This window comes from Myotis yumanensis, unplaced genomic scaffold (genome assembly GCF_028538775.1).
Source record: "Myotis yumanensis isolate MYYU_CA2020_CCGP unplaced genomic scaffold, mMyoYum1.0.hap1 SCAF_4, whole genome shotgun sequence".
Classification (NCBI taxonomy): Eukaryota; Metazoa; Chordata; class Mammalia; order Chiroptera; family Vespertilionidae; genus Myotis; species Myotis yumanensis.
Genome location: NW_027223755.1, coordinates 3,590,210 through 3,610,905, shown reverse-complemented (window position 1 = coordinate 3,610,905; position 20,696 = coordinate 3,590,210). Strand labels below are relative to the sequence as shown.

Genomic DNA, 20,696 nt, shown 5'->3' with positions numbered 1-20,696 from the left:
TTGACATAGAAAGCTGGGTTTGAGATCTGCATATTGCAGTTACTATTATTTGACAATGAACTTAGGTTTTGGGGGTGTTTTGTAGTTTGGGTTATTTTATTTTTATTTTTAGTAGCTATATTTAAAGTTGACTTGTTTAGGAACATCACATGTTTGTGTATATATATTATATTCCATAAGGCTGCAGATTAACTTTGCTTTACATAATGGAATATGTGTTTAAAGCTTTCTGTATAGTTTTAAGATCCCCTCTCCCCCCTCTTTCTCTAAGTTAATACGTGTAGGGAGTGAAAGGTGAGGAAGTAGCTGTTTGGTTTAGTGACTTTGCAGTCATGCAAAGGCACAGAAGGGAAACCAAACAGATTTCTTTAACCTTTCAGTCCCTAGACAAACTTTTTAGCTCTTTACTTTTTCTTTTATTTCTAATGTAGGCAGATTTTTTTTAAGTTTATTGATTTAAGTGATTACAGGTCAAGGTTCACAGGGTATCAAGAAATATTATTCTTGTATAATCTGTTTACTTTGACCTAAAATACCAGCTTTTAAATACTAACCCTGGCATAAAATACTGCTGTAAATGGCAGCTCATTGAATCCAATTTCAAGTGTGATTATTTTTGTTTCATTTTTATCTGAGCTTCCATTGAACAGCGGTATTTTAACTTTTTTTCATCAAGGGATAATTTCCGTATTTCTAAGATTAATTCAATTGGTTTTTGTGTTGCTCTCAAGGCTAGAGCTAATGGTCTACAGTCCTGTGTGATTATCATACGTATTCTCCGGGACCTTTGTCAGCGAGTTCCAACTTGGTCTGATTTTCCAAGCTGGGTAAGTAGTATGTAACTGTATGGTGTCAAAAATGAACATTTAGGAAATACTTTTGCAGTGTTTACAGTCTCATACTTAACTTTATTTTCATTTCCTAAATATAATTTCCTCTTCTGGTGAAAAAACCTGGAGGTCTTAGGGTTTTTAATCTTCAGTAAGAATTTAATATTTAAAAAACTATACTTAAATATTTATTTCTTTTTTGCATTTTCCTTTTTCTGCTGGTCTCACAGTGATAGTAGTTATTAATTGGCTTTTATATAACAGCAGTACAAAGACTAAAAATGAGCTGTTAATCTCCCTTTGCAGGGTTCTGTTGACATTTTTCTTTGAAGTAATGGGTAAGGTTAGGAATTTTAAAAATTCAGATCTATACATTATTAAGAAATCCTATAATAAAGAGCTAATATGCTAATTAGACCGGATGGCGGAATGACCTTCCAGGGTGACCTTCTGGAATGACCAGTGGACGGGGCTACTTCGAGGGCCGAGCCCCTTGCACAAGCATCATGCATTGGGCCTCTAGTAATGTATGTAATGGTAGGACAGTCATGTAATGCAGAAAGGTACAAAATAGGAAGCGATTAAGGCAGGTTAAATCTTAACAGTTTGTTGTGATTTCTTCCAGGGATAAAGGACATGCATATACATCACATACGTTTTTATTTTTATATATGTACAAGTATCTCTTTGATATGTGTACCTCTTTGGTTCCTGAGTAGAATAAATTGAGATAGAGAGGGAGTCATTCAAAAATATAATTGAACCCTTTGATTCCACAGTTGGATTGGATTTGTGAGAGTTGAATAGCCAGGGTTACCTTAAGTCAGTCTCTCTCCCCCCCCCCCCCCCCCCCCCCCCTCCCTTTCTCTCACAGGAGTGATCATAATATTTTCATTATTTGCAGCATGCTTACAAAATACATCTTGGAGTTTTTGAGAAGGGCACCTCATTCTCTGTGTTGACTACATGGTATTCCCTTTGTATGGCCATGCCATATTTTATTTAACTGGTATCTATTTAGTAGACATTTGGGTTTGTAGTGTTTTGCTATTAAATGTTCATTTTGTCAAAGTTTTGTTAAGTACTATACACGTGATAAATTACTAGGGCTTGAATTCCAAGGTGAAAGGCTATGTGCTAAAACTTCCAAAAGTGGTGGTTTCCTTCATACCCTCACTAACTGTGGGATGTTATCATACTTATCCTATCTAATAATAGACAAACATGGTAATTGACCATACCTTCACTACGCCTCCCATGGGCTAATCAGCACAATATGCAAATTAACCGCCAACAAAGATGGCGGTTAATTTGCATACTGCAGGCAGGGCAGGACAGCGTGAGTGCGAGCCGCCATCCAGTCCCCCGTGTGCGACCCCAGAAGCTGCCTGCCTGCCGTCCGTGATCGGATCTGATCCCTGGTCGCAGGCCGGCCCCAGAAGCCCCAGAAGCCGCCTGCCTGCTGCCCGTGATGGATCCGATCCTGGGTTGCAGGCCAGCCCCAGAAGCCCCAGAAGCCACCTGATATGGCAGTAACTCTATCAGTAAGCACTCTGAAAGTCAGTGGCATAAATTAAAAGACAGATTATGAAGGTGAATCAAAAACAAAACCCACTTTAAATATAAAGACACATATAGATTAAAAGTAAATGAATTAAGCTGCAGCCTGTTTTGCTCAGTGGATAGAGCATTAGCCCGTGGACTGAAGGGTCCCAGGTTCGATTCCAGTCAAGGGCATGTACCTCAGTTGCTGGCTTGATCCCCAGTCCCTGTCAGAGCATGTGCAGGAGGCAACCAATCAATGTGTCTCTCCCTTTCCCTTCACTCTCTGTAAAATTCAATGGAAAAATATCCTTGGGTGAAGATTAACAAAAACAAAGTAAATGGATTAAGTAACATTAACGAGGTTATAAGAAAAATATATTCCAAATTTTGTTAGTTGTATAATGGTTATGTTTAAATTATTAACACCTAAGAAATTGGGTGAAGGGTACATATAATATGCTGTAGTATTTTATAGTTTTTTTTTTACATGTATGAGATTATTTCAAATTAAAATATTAAAAAATTAAAAATTAATAAAATATTAATTGAAATGTATCTGCATTACATGAAAAATCTTCTAATTGCTTCTAGCATAATATATTAAATTGTGCTAAAATTTACAAGGGTTCAATTAAAAGATATCTTAATTCTAAATGATATAATAGAAAATATATAATAGTGTAGTTATAAGCACTTATCTGAAAATAAAAATTTAAAGAAGTGAATTTAAAGAAGGGATTAGCCAAAGAAAATATATGCACAACCCATGGACACAGACAACAGTATGATGATGGCCAGAGAGAAGTGGGGGGCAAGAGCGGGTAGAAGGGGTAAAAGGGGGTAAATAGGGACATCCTATATAAACCTGTCTAATAATAGACAAACATGGTAATTGACCATACCTGCGCTACGCTTCCCATTGGTTAATCAGCAGGATATGCAAATTAACTGCCAACAAAGATGGCGGCCGGCAGCCATGCAGCTGAAGCAAACATGAGGCTTGCTTGCTCCAGTGATGGAGGAAGCCAAGGTTACCCGCCTGCTGCGGCCCAGCTCTGAGCTCTGGAAGCAACAATGTTTCGATTATAGAAGCTAAACAAACCCCAGATACCTGCTTTCAGCCAGCCACGGCCTCAGAGTTGGAGCCCGGCCTCAGAGCTAGAGCAGGCTCTCAGCTCCAGTGACAGCTATAGAAGGTAAATAAATCCCAGAATAAAAGAAAAAAAAAGAGGCTGAGAGCTTCAGTCGCCCGCCAGCCTGAAAACGGCCCTCAGCCCCTCACCCAGACTGGCCAGGCACCCCAGTGGGGACCCCCACCCTGAAGGGGGTGTGACCAGCTGCAAACAGCCATCATCCCCTCACTCAGGCTGGCCAGGCACCCCAAGCGGGACCCCCACCCTGATCCAGATCACCCTTCAGGGAAAACCAAACGGCCCCCACCCGTGCACCAGGCCTCTATTCCATATAGTAAAAGGGTAATATGCAAACTGACGTTAACAGAAGAAAAACTGGGAATGACTGGTCACTATGGCATACACTGACCACCAGGGGGCAGACGCTCAATGCAGGAGCTGCCCCCTGGTGGTCAGTGCACTTCCATATGGGGATTGCCACTAGCCAGAAGCTGGCTCATGGCTGGCCAGCGCAGAGGTGGTGGCAGGAGCCTCTCCCACCTCTGTGGCAGCACTAAGAATGTCCAACTAATGGTTTAGACCCGATCCCTTGGGGGCCTAAGCCTTTAGTCGGACATCCCCCGAGGACTCCCTGGCTGCCAGAAGGATGTCTGACTGCAAGCTTAGGCCTGAACCCCCAGGGAGTGGGCCTGAGTCGACAGGTGGACATCCCCCACGGGGTCCTGGACTGCAAATGGGCGCAGGTCAGGCTGAGGGGTGTCCCCCCCCAGTGCACAAATTTTTGTGCACTGGACCTCTAGTTAACAATATAATAAGTAAAACACCGTGTTTTCTTTTTTAATGTCCATTTCTTTCAGTGATTGCTGGCATTTGTAATTATTTTTCTCTTTAACTTCCATTTCCTTTGTTACTCATTTTCTTAATAACTTATATCCTTTCTTTAAGAAATTAGCTCCCATTTGTATTGGAAAATTACCTTTTCTGTCTTTTTATTTGCTTTTCAACTTCATGAAATTTTTGCTATATAAAAAATTTTTTAATTTTTACAAATTCTGACTCCTTAATCTTTTATGACTTCTGGATTTTATATTCTACTTATCAACTCCTCATGTAGTTTAGGTCATCAATTAGTTCACACATGCTTTCTTCAGAACTTTCTTTTTTTTCCGATCAAATTTTATTTTCTACAAGTGTATGTGTATATATAAATATCTAGCAAAAGCTCCTAGAAGGATATATTCCAGTCTACTAGTTCTTGTCTCTGAGGAGTGGGAGGAAGGGATGGTTAGAATAGAGAACTGTAATGTTTGGTTTTTACCAGGATAAATTATACATCTATTGCTTATAAAATTAAAAATTACAAATGGATTAAAGATGGATCCAGCTACATGTTTTACGAGACAATTGCCAATTATTTCAATATTATTTAGCGGTTTTAAAATAATGATCATCTGTTCTTTGAAATATCATCACTATCATAAACAAGTTGTTCTCATCCAGAGGCAGTTTGCCCTCCAGGGGACATTTGGCAAATGTCTGGAGACACTGTCGAAACTGGTCAGCAGCAGCACTGAGGTTGAGAAACCCTGTCATAAACCAACGTTTCGTTTTCGTGGGCCTGTTTCTGCAGCTGTCTTTTGTTCCTTAGTTTGTCTTCTTTCATACTAAACTCCTAATTATTGAAGCTTCCTAGTGTGTTTGGCAGTTCTGATGGTCCTCTTCATCACATTCCTCCCTCTCCATTCTCTAACCCCCACTGTAAACACCATCTTGCACAGAAGAATTTTTTGGCTCTCATATGTTTGTTTTTCCAAATGAACTTGACTTACCATTTTGTTAATTTTCTTCAAAGTTCTACTGATGTTTTCTAAGTAGGACTGCATTGAATTAGTAGGTTAATTTGGGGAATATCACTTTTATAACATTAACTATTCTTAGCCAAGAATATGGGATATCCTACTTATTGAAATTAATTTTATGTACCTATTTAGATTTGAATAGGATCTATGCATGTTGTTTCTTTGTACCTAAGTATTTTATCAGTTTTTTTCTCACGTATTTTCTAGTTATTATATATATCGATTAAGTTAGAAAAAGAAGGCAAAATATCACTTTTACATATGATTCCTTTAAAAAAAACTATATATATATATATATATATATATATATGCTGTTATCTTTTGTATATTAATTTTGTAACCCACCACCTAACTGCATTCCTTTATTTGTAATAATTCTTTTCATATGATTCCCTTGTGATTTTCTAGTCTTAGAATCTTATGTGGGTCCTGGCCAGGTAGCTCAGTTGGTTAGAGTATCATCCCCAAAAGCCAAGGTTGTGGGTTTGATCTCCGGTCGGGCACATAAAAGAATCAGCCAATGATGCATAAATAACTGGGACAACAAATCCATACTTTCTCTCTCCTCCCTCCCTCCTTCCCTCCTCCCCTCCCTCCCTCCCTCCCTCCCTCCCTTTCTGAAATCCATCAATAAATTTTTTTTAAAGGAATCATATGTAAAAGTGATATTTTGCCTTCTTTTTCTAACTTAATCGATTCATCTACAACAAATATGGAATGAAAGAAATAATACTTTCCTATGCATGTTAGGTTCCTAATTGTATTGAAAATGCTTCTAGTGTGTTAATTGTATTTAGCATGATGCAGTCTTGAGATACTAGCTTTGTCATGTTAGAAGTATCAATTTTTTCCTAGTTTGTTAAGTAATTTTGAATCCGGAATGGAAATTGAACTTTATTACATAAATTAACAAGATTTATTGACATGAATGCATAGTTTTTTCTCCTTTAATCTGTTAGTATTATATATTATACAAATAGGTGTTCTCAATATTTACCTACATTTGCATTCCAGAGTTGAGTCTTAAATAGTATATGACAGCCTTAATAAATTGTTAAGTTCTGTTTGCTGATGTCTATTTAGAAATTTCATAGTGACATAAAAAAATGTCTGTAGTTTTATGCTTGTCCTCTTGGTCAGATTTTGAATCAATAATGAACTAACTATAAAAATAATTTGGGTCCTGGCCGACTAGCTCAGTTGGTAAGAGCGTGGTCCCAATGCGCCAAGGTAGCAGGTTTGATCTCCAGTCAGGGCACATACAAGAAACAGCCAATATGCATAAATACATGAAACAACAAATCGATGTTTCTTTCTCCCTTCCTCTCTCTTAAAAAAACAGAACAAAAACAATTTGGAAGTTTGTTCTCTAAATTCTGAAACTGTTTTAGTAGTATCACAACTATCTGTTCCTTTACAGTTTATAAAATTCACATGATATCATCTGTTCCCAATCTTTTTAGGGTTAGTTTGTGTGTTTTTATTTCTTCTATTGTGATTAATCAATTTTTCTCTCTCCTGGAGTTAATTTTGGTAACTTACATTTTTCCTAGAAAAGTCAACCAATTCAGCCAGATAACTCAGATTTGTATATAGTAGAGTTTTGCTAACCTAGGATTTGAAAAATATCTTGCAACATATTTATTGTAGCTTTTTCTGGTTTTAATTTTTCCTTGTTTGATTAAACTAGCCAGTAATAGCAGTGCTATGTAGAAGCAGTGACAAATGGGTATTTCAGTATTTATTTGTGATCAGATTCATTAAATTCTTAATGATAAGCATTATGACCTCAGATGTTAAAAATTTTTAGCCCTGGCCGGTGTGGTTCAGCTTGTTGAGCGCAGTCCCCTGCACTGAAAGGTTGCTGGCATGATTCCAGGACAGGGCACATGCCCGGGTTTTGGGCTCGATCCTGGGTAGCAGATGTGCAGGAGGCAGCCAGTCAATGTTTGTCTCTTACATCGATGTTTCTCTCTCCCTCCCTCTCCCTCTCCCTCTCCCTCTCCCTCTCCCTTCCTCTCTGAAATCAGTAATAAAAAATATATATTTTAAAGTGTTAAAAAAAGTTTTGAGTATAAAGTAAGGTGCTGTGCATAAATATAATACATAAATAGAATACATATATATATATCATTCTGTAAATGGATTTAAGAATAGAAGTCTGTCATGCATGTATCAGTATTGCTCTATGTCAACTGGAATATAGAAATGGCTTTTGTATATACAATTACCTGTTGTAACGGTACTGAAAATCCTACTTTAATGACATAACCATCTTTATTTTTAAAATGGGAATAATAGTTATATCTATCTCCTAACAGTGATTATGATGATTAAAACTGGTTAATGTATGTAAAAGCTCGGAATAGTGCTTAGTGTATAATAAATTACAATGGTGAAGAGGATAATTGTTACTGTTACAATTATTTAACCAGAATTCCTCGTGTTAGGTATTTCTGTTGTTTCCAGTCCATTACAGATAAACAGCCGCACTGAATATTTTTTAATGCATTCATTTAAGTATAAGAGCCCTATTGTAAATCTTTAGTACTGACATTGCTGGTGTATGCCTTTGCACTTTCCAGTTGTGTACTAAAAAAGGTTTTACCAGTTTATATTCCTACCAAATGAAAATACCTATGTCACCACAATCTCACTGATTTTTATGTGGGTTTTTTGGGGGTTTTTTTACTCTTGATATCTACCAGTATTAGAAAAGGATATTTACTGAAATATAGTTATAGTTTAAAACACTCACACACACACACACACACACACACACACACACACACACACACACACACAACAGGAGTTGAGCCAAACTGACCTGGGTTCAAGTCCTCGTCTTTTTACCTTATAATTGTATGACTTTTTTTTTAACTTTAGTATTTCTTTTTCTTTTTTTAAAAAATATATTTTTATTGATTTCAGAGAGGAAGGGTTAGGGAGAAAGAGAGAGAGAAACATCAATGATGAGAGAGAATCATTGATTGGCTGCTTCCTGCGTGGCCCCACCAGGGATCGAGCCCACAACCTGGGCATGTGCCCTGACCGGGAATCAAACTATTTAAGTTTTCTTTTTCTAATCTTTAAAATTATAATATAATATTACCTAGTTATGCAAATTTAATGAAATCATGCATTTAAAGTGTTTAGCAGGGTGCCTACCACTTCGTAAGCATTATTACTAGGGATGGGAAGGAAAAGTGCTTCATTACTCCTTTTTATTTATCTCTTTATTTTAAAAATTTGTCTTTATTATTGAAAGTACTATAGATGTCCCTTTTTTTCCCCATTGACCCCTTCTAGCCACACCCTAACACCCCCAACCTTCGTCCCCGCCCTCAGCATACTACTGCCTGTGTCCATGGGTTATGCATACAAGTTCTTTGGTTAATGTCTCTCCACCCACCCACCCACCCACTCCCACCTTCCCTCTGAGATTTGTCAGTCTTTTCCATGCTTCTCTGTCTCTGGATCTATTTTGTTCTTTAGTTTATTTCTTAGATTTCACATATGAGTGAGATCATGTGATACTTGTCTTTCTCTGACTGACTTACAAGTTCTTTTTACAAGGCCAGCATTATACTAATTCCAAAACCAGATAAAGACACTACAGAGAAAGAGTATTAACCGGTCACTATCCCTTATAAACATAGATGCTAAGTAAAATCCTCAAAAAAAACATCAGCAAACTGGATCCATCAATATATTAAAAAGATCAAACACCACGACCAAGTGGGATTTATTTCAGGGATACAAGGGTGGTATAATATACGCAAATCAATAAATGTGATACATCACATAAACAAATTCAAAGATAAAACCACATGATCTTATCAGTAGATGCAGAAAAAGCATTTGACAAAATTCAACACCCATTTTTAAAAAAACTTATTGAATTCAGAGAGGAAGGGAGAGGGAGAGAAATATCAATGATGAGAGAGAATCATTGATTGATTGGCTGCCTCCTGCATGCCCCGCACTGGGGATGGTGCCTGCAATCTGGGCATGTGCCCTGACCAGGAATTGAACCGTGACCTCCTGGTTCATAGGTCATGCTCGACCACTGAGCTATGCCGGCCAGGCAACACCCATTTTTGGTAAAAATTCTCAGCAAAGTGGTAATAGAGGGATCATTCCTCAACATAATAAAGGCCATATATGACAAACTTACAGCCAACATTATGCATAATGGGCAAACCTAGAACCATTTCATGACTTTTTGAAAACAAATGTTGAAGTTATTGATTTCAAATTATTTACTATCGGGACCTTTTCTCATTAAGCCACCAAGATCCTTTACATTACAGCCTAGATATTACTTCTGTAGTTTAATTCTTCTTCTTTGATGTTATCCTTTTACTTTTAAATGCATGTATTTCAGAGTTTATAAATCCATGTATATTGTACTTTTGTTGCTTTACTAACCGTAGGTATCTGCATGAAGAATAGCCATGTTCTGTAGAAAATTAATATATATATTTTTTAATGTTTTAATTGATTTTAGAGAGGAAGGGAGAGGGAGAGAGATCAATGATGAGAATCACTGATCAGCTGCCTCCTACACGCCCCCTACTGGGGATCTTGCCCGCTACCTGGTCATGGACCCCAACCTGGAATCAAGCTGTGACTTCCTGGTTAGTGGGCCCATGCTCAAGCACTGAGCCACTCCGGCTGGGTGAAAATTAATATTTTTAAATTGCTTGTTTCATAGCAAATGATTTCAGAAGTTAGGTTGTTGGCTTAGTTTCATTGTATGTTTAAATATATTGACTATTGTTTTCCCTAAATAATTCATTTCTTTCTTGATTCTTAGTTTCTATCTACCTTTATATGCAAGTACAAATAACAAATTCCTACTTCTTATGATCAGTCAATAAGCAGATTTTGAAAAAGCTTAGTATTATTTGAAACACATTCTCTATCTTGACATATAGATAATAGGTGATTATTTAATACTTATTTTTCTCTTAACATTACCTAAAAGTACTTAGTAAAAGTTTAGGTATTTATTGAGAGTTTCATATATTATTCAATTTTATATTTTAAGCACAGCATCAGTAAGTAATTTGCTTGTTACCCTTTTATCAGCAGGATTATTACCCTGATATAAGCAGGATTCTTATTGCACTAGAGGCCTGGTGCACGAAATTCGTGCACTTGGGGCGGGGGGGCGGTCCCCTCAGCCTGGCCTGCACTCTCCCGCAGCTCGGGAGCCCTCAGGGGATGTCTGACTGACATCTTAGGAATGGGCTTAAGCCAGCAGTCAGACATCCTTAGCACTGCTACGGAGGCAGGAGAGGCTCCTGCCACCACCGCTGTGCTCACCAGCCATGAGCACGGCTCAGGGCTCTGGCTGAGCGGTGCTCCCCCTATGGGAGTGCACTGACCACCAGGGGACAGCTCCTGTGTTGAGCATCTGCCCCCTGGTGGCCAGTGCGTGTCATCGACTGGTTATTCTGCCGTTAAGTCTATTTGCATATTAGCCTTTTATTATATAGGACTAGAGGCCCGGTGCACAAAAATTTGTGTCTCATAGTGGACCCATGCCAGAGGAAGTTGAAGCCTCAAACCATTGCCCAGCCTCATTACCCTTGGGCTGTGAGCACTGAAGGGGGCTGTACAGTATAATAAAAAAATTGTGCACTCGGGGGGGGGTCCCTCAGCCTGGCCTATGCCCTCTCGCAGTCTGGGACCCCTCAGGGGGATGACCACTTGCTGGCTTAGGCCTGCTCCCCAGTGGATTGGGCCTCAGCTGGCAATCAGACATCCCTCTGGCAGCCCGGCAGCCCTCGGGGGATGTCCACTTGCCAGCGGGGAGCAGACCTAAGCTACAGTTGGACATCCTTAGCGCTGCTGAGGAGTCAGGCGAGGCTCCCACCACCACTGCTGTGCTGGCAGCCATCAGCCTGGCTTGTGGCTGAGCAGAGCTCCCCCATGTGGGAGCGCACTGACCACAGAGGGCAGCTCCTGCATTGAGCGTCTTCCCCCTGGTGGTCAGTGTGTGTCATAGTGACCAGTCATTCCCAGTTTTTCTGCTGTTAGGGTCAGTTTGCATATTACCCTTTTACTATATAGGATAGACGCCTGGTGCACGGGTGGGGGCCGGCTGGTTTGCCCTGAAGGTTGTCCCGGATCAGGGTGGGGGTCCTGCTTGGGTGCCTGGCCAGCCTGGGTGAGGAGCTGATGGCTGTTTGCAGCTGGTCACACCCCCTTCAGGGTGGGGGTCCCCACTGGGGTGCCTGGCCAGCCTGGATGAGGGGCTGATGGCTGTTTTCAGGCTGGCCACACTCCCTTTAGGGTGGGGGTCCCCACTGGGGTGCCTGGCCAGTCCGGGTGAGGGGCTGATGGCCGTTTTCAGGCTGGCCGGTGACTGAAGCTCCCAGTCTCTCCTTTTTCTTTTAATCTGGGATTTATTTACCCTCTATAATTGAAACTTTGTTGCCGTCACTGGAGCTAAGAGCCAGCTCCTGCTCGCTCCAGCTCTGTGGCCATGGCCTGCTGAAAGCAGGTATCTGGGGTTTGTTTAGCTTCTATAATTGAAACTTTGTTGCTTTTGGAGCTCAGAGCTGGGCCGCGGCAGTCAGGGAACCTTGGCTTCCTCCATCACTGGAGTAAGCAAGCCTCCTGCTCGCTTCAGCTGCGTGGCTGCTGGCCGCCATCTTGGTTGGGTTAATTTGCATATCGTGCTGATTAGCCGATGGGAGGCGTGGCAAAGGTAAGGTCAATTACCATGTTTGTCTATTATTAGATAGGATTATTTCCAAAAGTATTCTGTTTCACAAATATTTATTGAGTATTTTCTATATCCTGGCCATTTATTATAGGCAGAGGGGTTCAAAATATATGACATTGACCTCCCTCAGGATTTCACAGTCTGTTGGACATCTTAAAATAATACTTTATTTGTTTGGCAAGGATATATTTATTATACAGTCATAGGTTGTTTGGAAAACTGAAGTTGAATCCTTAAAATACTAAAATTTTAAAATGAAAATCTTTTGAAAATGTCTTGAATATTTTTTATTCCTGAACTGGGTAAACTAAACATCGTGATTTTTTTTTAGTTGTGATTTACATGTATCATTTTGAACATTCACTTAAAAATGTTTTTCCCAATCTCTCCTGCTGCTGCCAGCAGTGGTCATTTTTTTTTTTTTTTTTTTTTTTACTGCTGTTAATATACACTCTTTAATGTGTCTCTTTAAATTCCCATCTCTCTTATAATTTATTCCCAATTTGTTTGGAACTACAGTCTTCACGTATCCAAACATTTTAAAATTCTTATTTAAAACACCTGAGTAGTAGCTTTGGCGTGAATACCTTGACATAGTTTTTTACCTCTGATTAATAAATCTGTGAGCTTTTCAAGCAGACAACTAAAAATGGATTCTCACTAAGGTAACTTCAGTATTATTTTAGGGATTTCATTGTATTTCTAGTTTATTTACTTTCTCTGAATTGTTACTGGTAGTTTTATTTAAAACATAAGTTAAAAGCTACACGACGGGTGAACTTGAAACATTATGCTAAGTGAACAAAGCCAGACACAAAAAGCCACATTTTCATGGTTTTATTTGTATGAACTATCCAGAACAAAGAAATCTTTAGAAATAGAAAGTGATTTAGTCATTGCCAGGGGGGTAGAGGAAAGGGAGAATGGAGAATGACTACTAATGGGTAAGGAGTTTCTTTTGTTGGGGATGAATGTGTCCTGGAATTAGATAGTTATGGTTGAACAACTTTGTAAGTATACTAAAAACTACTGAATTGTAAACTTTAAGAGGGAATGTTATGGGAATTATATCTCACTGTTAAAAATCTAAATGAAAGCAAATTTTCTAATAAGCCCTTCAAAATACTTCTTGGATTAGCTGCTTTCTAAACCTATACTTTTACTTTTGTATTTTGTTCATTGGCTTACACTTTAAGTCTCAAATATAATTTACAGTGAAAGCATAATTTGTATTTTCCTTCGAGATAATAGAAGTTCAGTTGTGAAGTAAATGAAAATTTAGATAATGTACATTATTTGTAAAGAAAAAACAAAAGTCCTCTCTATTGGCCTCCTGTAACTCCCTGGTATCATCAGTCTGTAGGTATTAAAGAACAAATGTATGTGAGCCCTACATATCTAAAGTATTTTTAAGGACTGTCCTTGTTTAATAGAAAAGGATAGCAATAATTTAAACAAAAAAAACCTATTAATATATTTTACTTTTCTTTTTTTTTTCCTTAAGAATAAATTGTAGCCCTGGCCAGGTAGAGCGTTGTCCCTATATGCCAAGATTGAGGGTTCAATTCCTGGTCAGGGCACATATAAGAATCAATAAATGAATACATAAATAAGTGAACAATTTACTTATGTTGTTTCTCTCTCTCTCTCTCTCTCACTGTCTCCCCCTCCCTCTCCCATCCTCTTTCTCTCTCTCTCTCAAATCAGTAAATAAAAATTTTTTAAAAATATATAAAATATTTTTAAAATGTAATTTTTATATTGTCTTATGAGTTTTGTTTTCATTATTTGTTTATTTTTATATTACATGCAATTTTTATTTTCCGTTTTTGTGATTTGTTCTATGTAACTTTTTCAGTCTTTAAAATTTTAATTTTTATCGAGTGGTTTATCATTCTGTTGTTTGGTCTGTAAGCTGTTGAACACATGTTGTATGTTTTTATTTTTAGGCTATGGAGTTATTAGTAGAGAAAGCAATCAGCAGTGCTTCTAGTCCTCAGAGCCCTGGAGATGCACTAAGAAGAGTGTTTGAGTGCATTTCTTCAGGGATTATTCTTAAAGGTAAGTTTTACTTCCTTTTTGATGTGTATGTTTGATAATTGAATCAGAACTCTTCTTTCTTTTACAAAAAGCTAATCTTTCTTTCTCACTGTGGTGATTACTGTAGGTAGTCCTGGCCTTCTGGATCCTTGTGAGAAGGATCCCTTTGATACCTTGGCCACAATGACTGACCAGCAGCGTGAGGACATCACATCCAGTGCACAGGTAGGGTGTGTTCTTAATCCCAAAGCTTTATTGGGCCGCTGCCTTTAAGGGTTTGTTTTTTTATAACTGTCCTTTAGAAGAAATACTATATAGGATTCATTCTTCTGTTTCTTTATTAGGTTCTTAAAGGGGAGTATATTTTGAACTAGATTTCACTATTATAATCTGAAATTTTATTATTTTAACTATATGTATGTCTAATTAAAGTATATTATATAAATATAAAAATAAAGCAGTATTTTCAGTCTTGTTAAATATGAGTATTAGGTTATATATGAAAATCAGTAGGGAAATGATGTCATCTGCTTGTACAGAAGTGATGTGGTTTGTGGTAATTATTGTTATAATTTAGCCTGTCCTGCCATTGGAAGGGCTGTCTCATGTAGTAATTAAGGTGTGGGCTCTGGAGTCAAGACCCTCTGGGTTTGAATACCAGCTCTGCCATCTCCTCTGTAAAATGGGGATAAAAGCAGTGTCTGCCTCAAGCAGGATTGTTGGGAGGATTAAATGAGTTAGTGTGTGTAACTGTAATAATGTGCTTTGTTATGTGCCATTGAGTCAGCTCTGACCCAGGTCGTGTCCACAGTGTCCTGTCCTCACCAGACCAGCGTGGCTCCTCTGGACTCATGCCTGTGGCTTCTTTCATGCAGCCAGCCCATCTCTTACTTGGTCTTTCTCTTTTCCTGCTCTCTCTCAGAATGTGCCCACAGTAGGACAGCTTCCATTTTGTCATTTTTGCGTCCAGTGGTGTTTCAGGCTTCCTTTGCTGTAGGACACACTTATTTGTCTTTCTGGTGATCCAAAGTATCCATCAAGCTCTCCTCCAACACCATATTTCCAATGAAACAATTTTTTTGCTACCAGCTTTCACTGTCCAGCTTTACGTTGGCTATCATCATTGTCATTATCAGTTATTAGTCCTATTAGAAGAATTATGGAAAAGGAAAACATGTGAACCGAATGAATGAATGAATGAATGAAAAAAATTGATCAATCAAAAACTGCTACAGCTTTCCTTTTTTTTTTAACCCAAAAATATATTATCCTGGCTAAAGAAAATAAAGAGGGGTTAAGAATAGTTTAAACAGCAGCCATTTTGAAAAGTAGTGTGACTTGTAGATTTATACCCATCAGAACTGAAAACATGTCCATGAAAGACTTGTTCATGACAACATTATGCATAATAGCCAAAAAATGGAAACATCCCAAATGTTCATCAATTGTTGACTGGGTGGATGAATTGGTTTCAGTTATGAAATTAATCTTGTTTAAGGTATTTCTTTCATTAAGCAGAGGCGTTTTTACATATGGGGGTATAAACCTAACAAGAATTATTAATTAATTAATTAATTAATTAATTCTAAATTCTGACTCTTTGTTCCAGTTTGCATTGAGACTCCTTGCATTCCGCCAGATACACAAAGTTCTAGGCATGGACCCGTTACCCCAAATGAGCCAACGTTTTAACATCCACAACAACAGGAAACGAAGAAGGGATAGTGATGGAGTTGATGGATTTGAAGCTGAGGGGAAAAAAGACAAAAAAGATTATGATAACTTTTAAAAAAGTTTCTGTAAATCTGCAGTGTTAAAAATAATAGGTGCCCATTTGTTGGCTGTTTTTCATTCATAATAATGTCTACTTTAAAAAATTTATCAAGAATTTCATGGAAGAACCAAGTTTTTCTGTGACATTAAAATCTTCATGTACAGTGTTAGGTGTTATATGAATGAAAAGACACCCCCCAAAAATTGTGCTCCAACTAGGGGAAAAACAATGGTTCAGATTCTCTTTACCCCCCCGCCATTATTTTGGTTTTATTTACTGGTTGCCCTAGTTTCTTCTATTTTTGTGTCTTTTATTAACTAGTCTTATTAAATCTTCACTGTATTTAATGCAGTATTTGTACTTCAGTTACTATGTGTATTTTGAGATGTTTATTTAGAGGTTTTGTTCTTTGACACTAGCTGTTTGTGTTATAGATGATGTCCTTTACTCCTTAATATTTTAGAGCAGTATGTTTTTTGTAATGTGAGACTGCAGAATTTTTTCCTGTTTTGTTTTGTTATTCTATATGTGATGGATTATAACACAAAAAGTTATCCTGCCATTTAAGTGCTCAGAACTGAATGTTTCTGCAGATTTTGTGGCATTTGTCTCTCTAGTGTGATATATAAAGGTGTAATTAAGACAGATTTCTGTTAATCTAATCAAGTTTGCTGTTAGTTGTGCATTAGCAGTATAAAAGCTAATATATACTATGGTCTTGCAACAGTTTTAAAAGCCTCTGCATAATTAATAAAAATGCATGACATCTTTGTTTTTAATAGACTTTTAAAATTATAATTTTAGGTTTGACACGTAGATCTTTGTACAGTTGACTTTTTGACATAGCAAGGCCAAAAATAACTTTCTGAATATTTTTTTCTTCTGCATAAGTGGAGAGGGCATTTTTCATACTATAAGTGGGCTAACCAATATTTTGAAAAGAACTTTATCATTGTGCAACTAACAACAGTAACTAGCCCTTAATTATGATGACATTTCCTTGTTGGTGTGTGTGAGATTACTCTAGCGACTATTACAGTATAACACAATTGAATGATTCCTTTCCCCTGCCCCCATACCCTATCACCCAGAGAATTTACAGTTCTATTAACAGTGAGGTTGATAAAGTATTACTGATAAAAAATTAAGATTATCTAAGGAAAAAAAAAACAGAAAATTATTTGGTGTGGCCATCTTACATGCTTATGTGTCCTACAAAAAGCTAAATATTCTAGCAGTGGTGTAATGATAAGTTACATCTTACTGTTGATGTGTTTATGCTCTGGTACACAGGTGTCATTTTGTTGTCACAGCACTACAGTGAAATACACGAATAAAAATTTAAATTCATATTATGACTTAAATGTATTATATGTTAGAATTGACATAAACTACTTTTGCTTTGAAATGACTTATGCTTTAGTAAAACTATATTCAAAAGTATTGGGTAGTTATATTTTGTTATTGCTGACAAATGTTTGTTGCCTGAGCATAGAATTTCCAAAAAATTTTATAATTTTCAATACTGTATTGGTTCAATATAGTCTCTTGAATTGGGTCAGATCATCAGAGTTCTGTTGACTTAAAAGCCTAAGCTTTTAATCTTTAAGCCATGTACCTCCTACAGTTGTGTTTTTAGCCAACCCTCTTTCTGTAGAATTTAAATACTCAAGACATGGCGTGCAGATAGATTTTAAGTATCCCAATTTTGGTCTATGCTACTGGCCTATCCATCAACCTTTTTCATCCCTCTTTATTCTAAAGAACTCACAAAGCTGTATCTCTTTCTAAGGCCAATGGTTAAGTAAGGATGGGAAAATAAAGGGAATCCCATCTCCTTTGCTCTGCATTTTAACCTTTTCCTGAGCCAGAAGTCAGAAAGGATATTGCATGTACTACATCCAGAATATAGATAGGTGTTATTTGTCCCAAATTCTGTTAGAGTCTCTGAGCCAATATTAAAGATTTTAAACACAAAAATTATAATTTGACCTCTTGAAAAATTGGCAGATCTGATGACACAGGACATGTTACTACATGGTGTTACTTAGCTATAGCTGAGTGTAATGGCCACTCCTTGGAGGATAAATTTGAGACAAAGCCTCTTCCGGACAGTGGACCACAGCCTTCTCCTTTGCTCCTATTTTCCTACCAGGTTGGCCTGTGGGCATTCAGTTGTATCACATCTCAGATGCCGGCCATTTTGCCTGTGGACTCGCCCAATCTGTGTGTGTAACTACATCTGTTAAACTGAGGCACAGAGAATCTCTAAAATTACTTCGTTTCAGAATAATTGTCCAGGTCTCGGATCCTGTGCTTCCTGCACTAGCACACTTGAGGTTATCCACATTGAATGTAAGGCGGTCATAAAGCAACACTTGCACTTCCTTCATTGATTGTTTGCAGAGAAATGTCAGGAGGAGGCCTGAAAGTCAAGTAAGCTACAGCCTGAAGGGCATCCTTTCTTTCAGAGTAGAGGCCAAAATCTCTCTCCTGAAGATCTAACATCGGAGCAGCCTGCCTGTCTTCCTGTCTGCTCTTTGGTTGGACTCAGAGAAAGAGAAGAAAAGGCTGTGGGAGTTGAAGAGAACAAAGATGGGCTAAAAGGAAAATAAGACTTTCCTAGATGGCAAGATTCTTAGTTGTATAGGTGCTTAAATTTTTGAAATCTTAGTGTACATCAAAAGAGATGAAATGGAGAGGGCTTCATTTATGGTGAAGTGGAAAGGGAGCTGCAGCTGAATTACTGACTGAGACCCAGTGTGTGAGTCACAGCTCTGGATCAGATGAAGTAAGCACCCTCTTCCCTGTCTCTGAATGCAACTGTCAAATCTGGATAAAATGCTTTGAGCAGCAGTGTGAGGACTCAGACGTATTTAGTGGCAGAGAGATTGGAGAAGATCACAAGTGAACTGTCAGACAGTTTACCCTCCAGAGGTGAACTCCCTGCTTAGCCATGCACGTGAGCACAGCCATGGGAGAGTATGGCAGTGTGTGGTAATCAAAGCCCAGATTTTTGGCCAGAGGATGATAAAGATGAGCCCCTGGGAATTGGAACATAACTGGGCAGGTTGTGGGGGGAGGGAAGAGCAAAGGTAAGTGACCCCATAAAGTTACTTGTGAATAATTTTATAATAGTTTTTTCCCAGGGCTCAACCCCAAGTTATTTTGTAAGGCCAACATTACCCTGACACAAAAACGATAAAAAAAAAAGTGCTTCAGCAATAAAGTTTTAAAAACAAAAAAGAAAGCAGATGGAAAAGTTAAAAAAATACAACTGAAATGCAAGGCTGATTCAATATGTGAAAATCAATAATTTTTTATAATTTTAATACTATCCTAGAATAAACAAAAGTTTAAAGAAATAACTGGGAAAGCCATTACAACATACTATACCAGAGAGCTGATATTGATAAAGATGTTCAAGTCATTTGAATCCGATTCCACTAAGAATTAGACATAGGCATAAAGATTTACTACCTAAGTGGTCAAGAATTGGAAAAATGGGTCCAGCTGGTGTGTCTCAGTGGTTAAGTGTTGACCTATGAACCATGAGGTCACGGTTCGATTCCCAGTCAGAGTACATGCCTGGGTTTCAGGGCTCGATCACCAGTGTGGAGCATGCAGGAGGCAGCCAATCAATGATTCTCATCATTGATGTTTGTATCTCCCTCTCTCTTCCTCTCTGAAATCAATAAAATATTAAAAAAAAAAAGAATTGGGAAAATGGCACATCCATATAGTGGGTCATTACAAATAATGATGTAGCTATGTATCAGCAAGCTGAGATGTTCACAAATAAGCGTGTGCAAAACCAGCATCCTTTTATGATACATGCATCTGCATATGCACACACATACATAGGAAAAGTCCTAACTCAAAACCACTGACACTGGTTATTCTGGGGTACGAGATCCTGGATGACTTTTTCAACTGGTTCAGATGTTTTGGTAATAAGATAAAAACTTTTATTGTCTTTTTTTTATATATATATGCTGGATTTCCTCCTGGGCCACAGGTTTTTGTGTCTTCAGTTCCTTCTCGGATATCTTTTTCCCCTGTGCAGCCTCCTCTTCTGGTTTAGGAACACTCTCCGATGGCAGGGCGCGCTCATGTGCGGGTTCATCTGCCTGTGAGCTTTAGGTTCTGCACCACCTCTCGGAGCTTTGTTCACCTGACTGCTCAGTGACCAGAGAATCTGCACCTCAGCCCAGTTCAGCACTGCTCTCTGCATTCTTCAGCACGTGCAGCAAGAAGCCCAGCACTCTGCACCCAGCCCGTTTGGCCTGGACACCACCTACCAGCTCCACTGTACGCGCGGAATGGCACACATGGCTTCCTACAGGGACACCCTTCAGGCACTTGGTGGTTTCGGATAGGCACGCCCTTGATGGCCCAGGCAGTTTCACAAATGTTCTTAGAGTAAACATGAAGATTTGAACCTCCTGATTGGCGTGATTTCATGGGGGTTTCTGGGTCAAGTGAATAGTGAACCATTTTCAGCAGTCATCTCAGACCAAAAGCTTCTTTCTTTAAAAGGGTGAATGAACAATGTACATGGGTGGACAATTCTCAAAAGAAGTATATATTCTCAAAATAAATATAAATGGCCGATAGCCATATGAAAAATTTTCAACCTTACTAGTAATCAAATAAATACAAATTTTAAAATAATGAAGGTAATATACTTTTTGTCAACCAGATTGAGAAAGGTTGTAAAGATTGAAAATAATCAGGTCTGAACTAGTAAAACCAAGATTGTAAAGGCAAGGGCAC

General features: G+C 38.2%; 1 protein-coding gene across 2 annotated transcripts in view; it reads left to right on the top strand.

Moving 5' to 3' along the window:
* The window catches only part of ZFR (zinc finger RNA binding protein), a 76,357-nt gene extending 55,992 nt beyond the window's left edge, over window positions 1-20,365 (top strand). The window contains exons 17-20 of one of the 2 annotated variants that reach the window (XM_070411763.1): window positions 732-827; window positions 14,056-14,167; window positions 14,274-14,371; window positions 15,756-20,365. In XM_070411763.1, the coding sequence (XP_070267864.1) occupies window positions 732-827; window positions 14,056-14,167; window positions 14,274-14,371; window positions 15,756-15,935 (486 nt within the window). In that variant the 3' untranslated portion in view covers window positions 15,936-20,365. Of the gene's footprint in view, window positions 1-731; window positions 828-14,055; window positions 14,168-14,273; window positions 14,372-15,755 lie in introns of those variants that run through there. The other variant, XM_070411764.1, reaches the window with a different exon arrangement.
* Window positions 20,366-20,696: the final 331 nt, after the last annotated feature.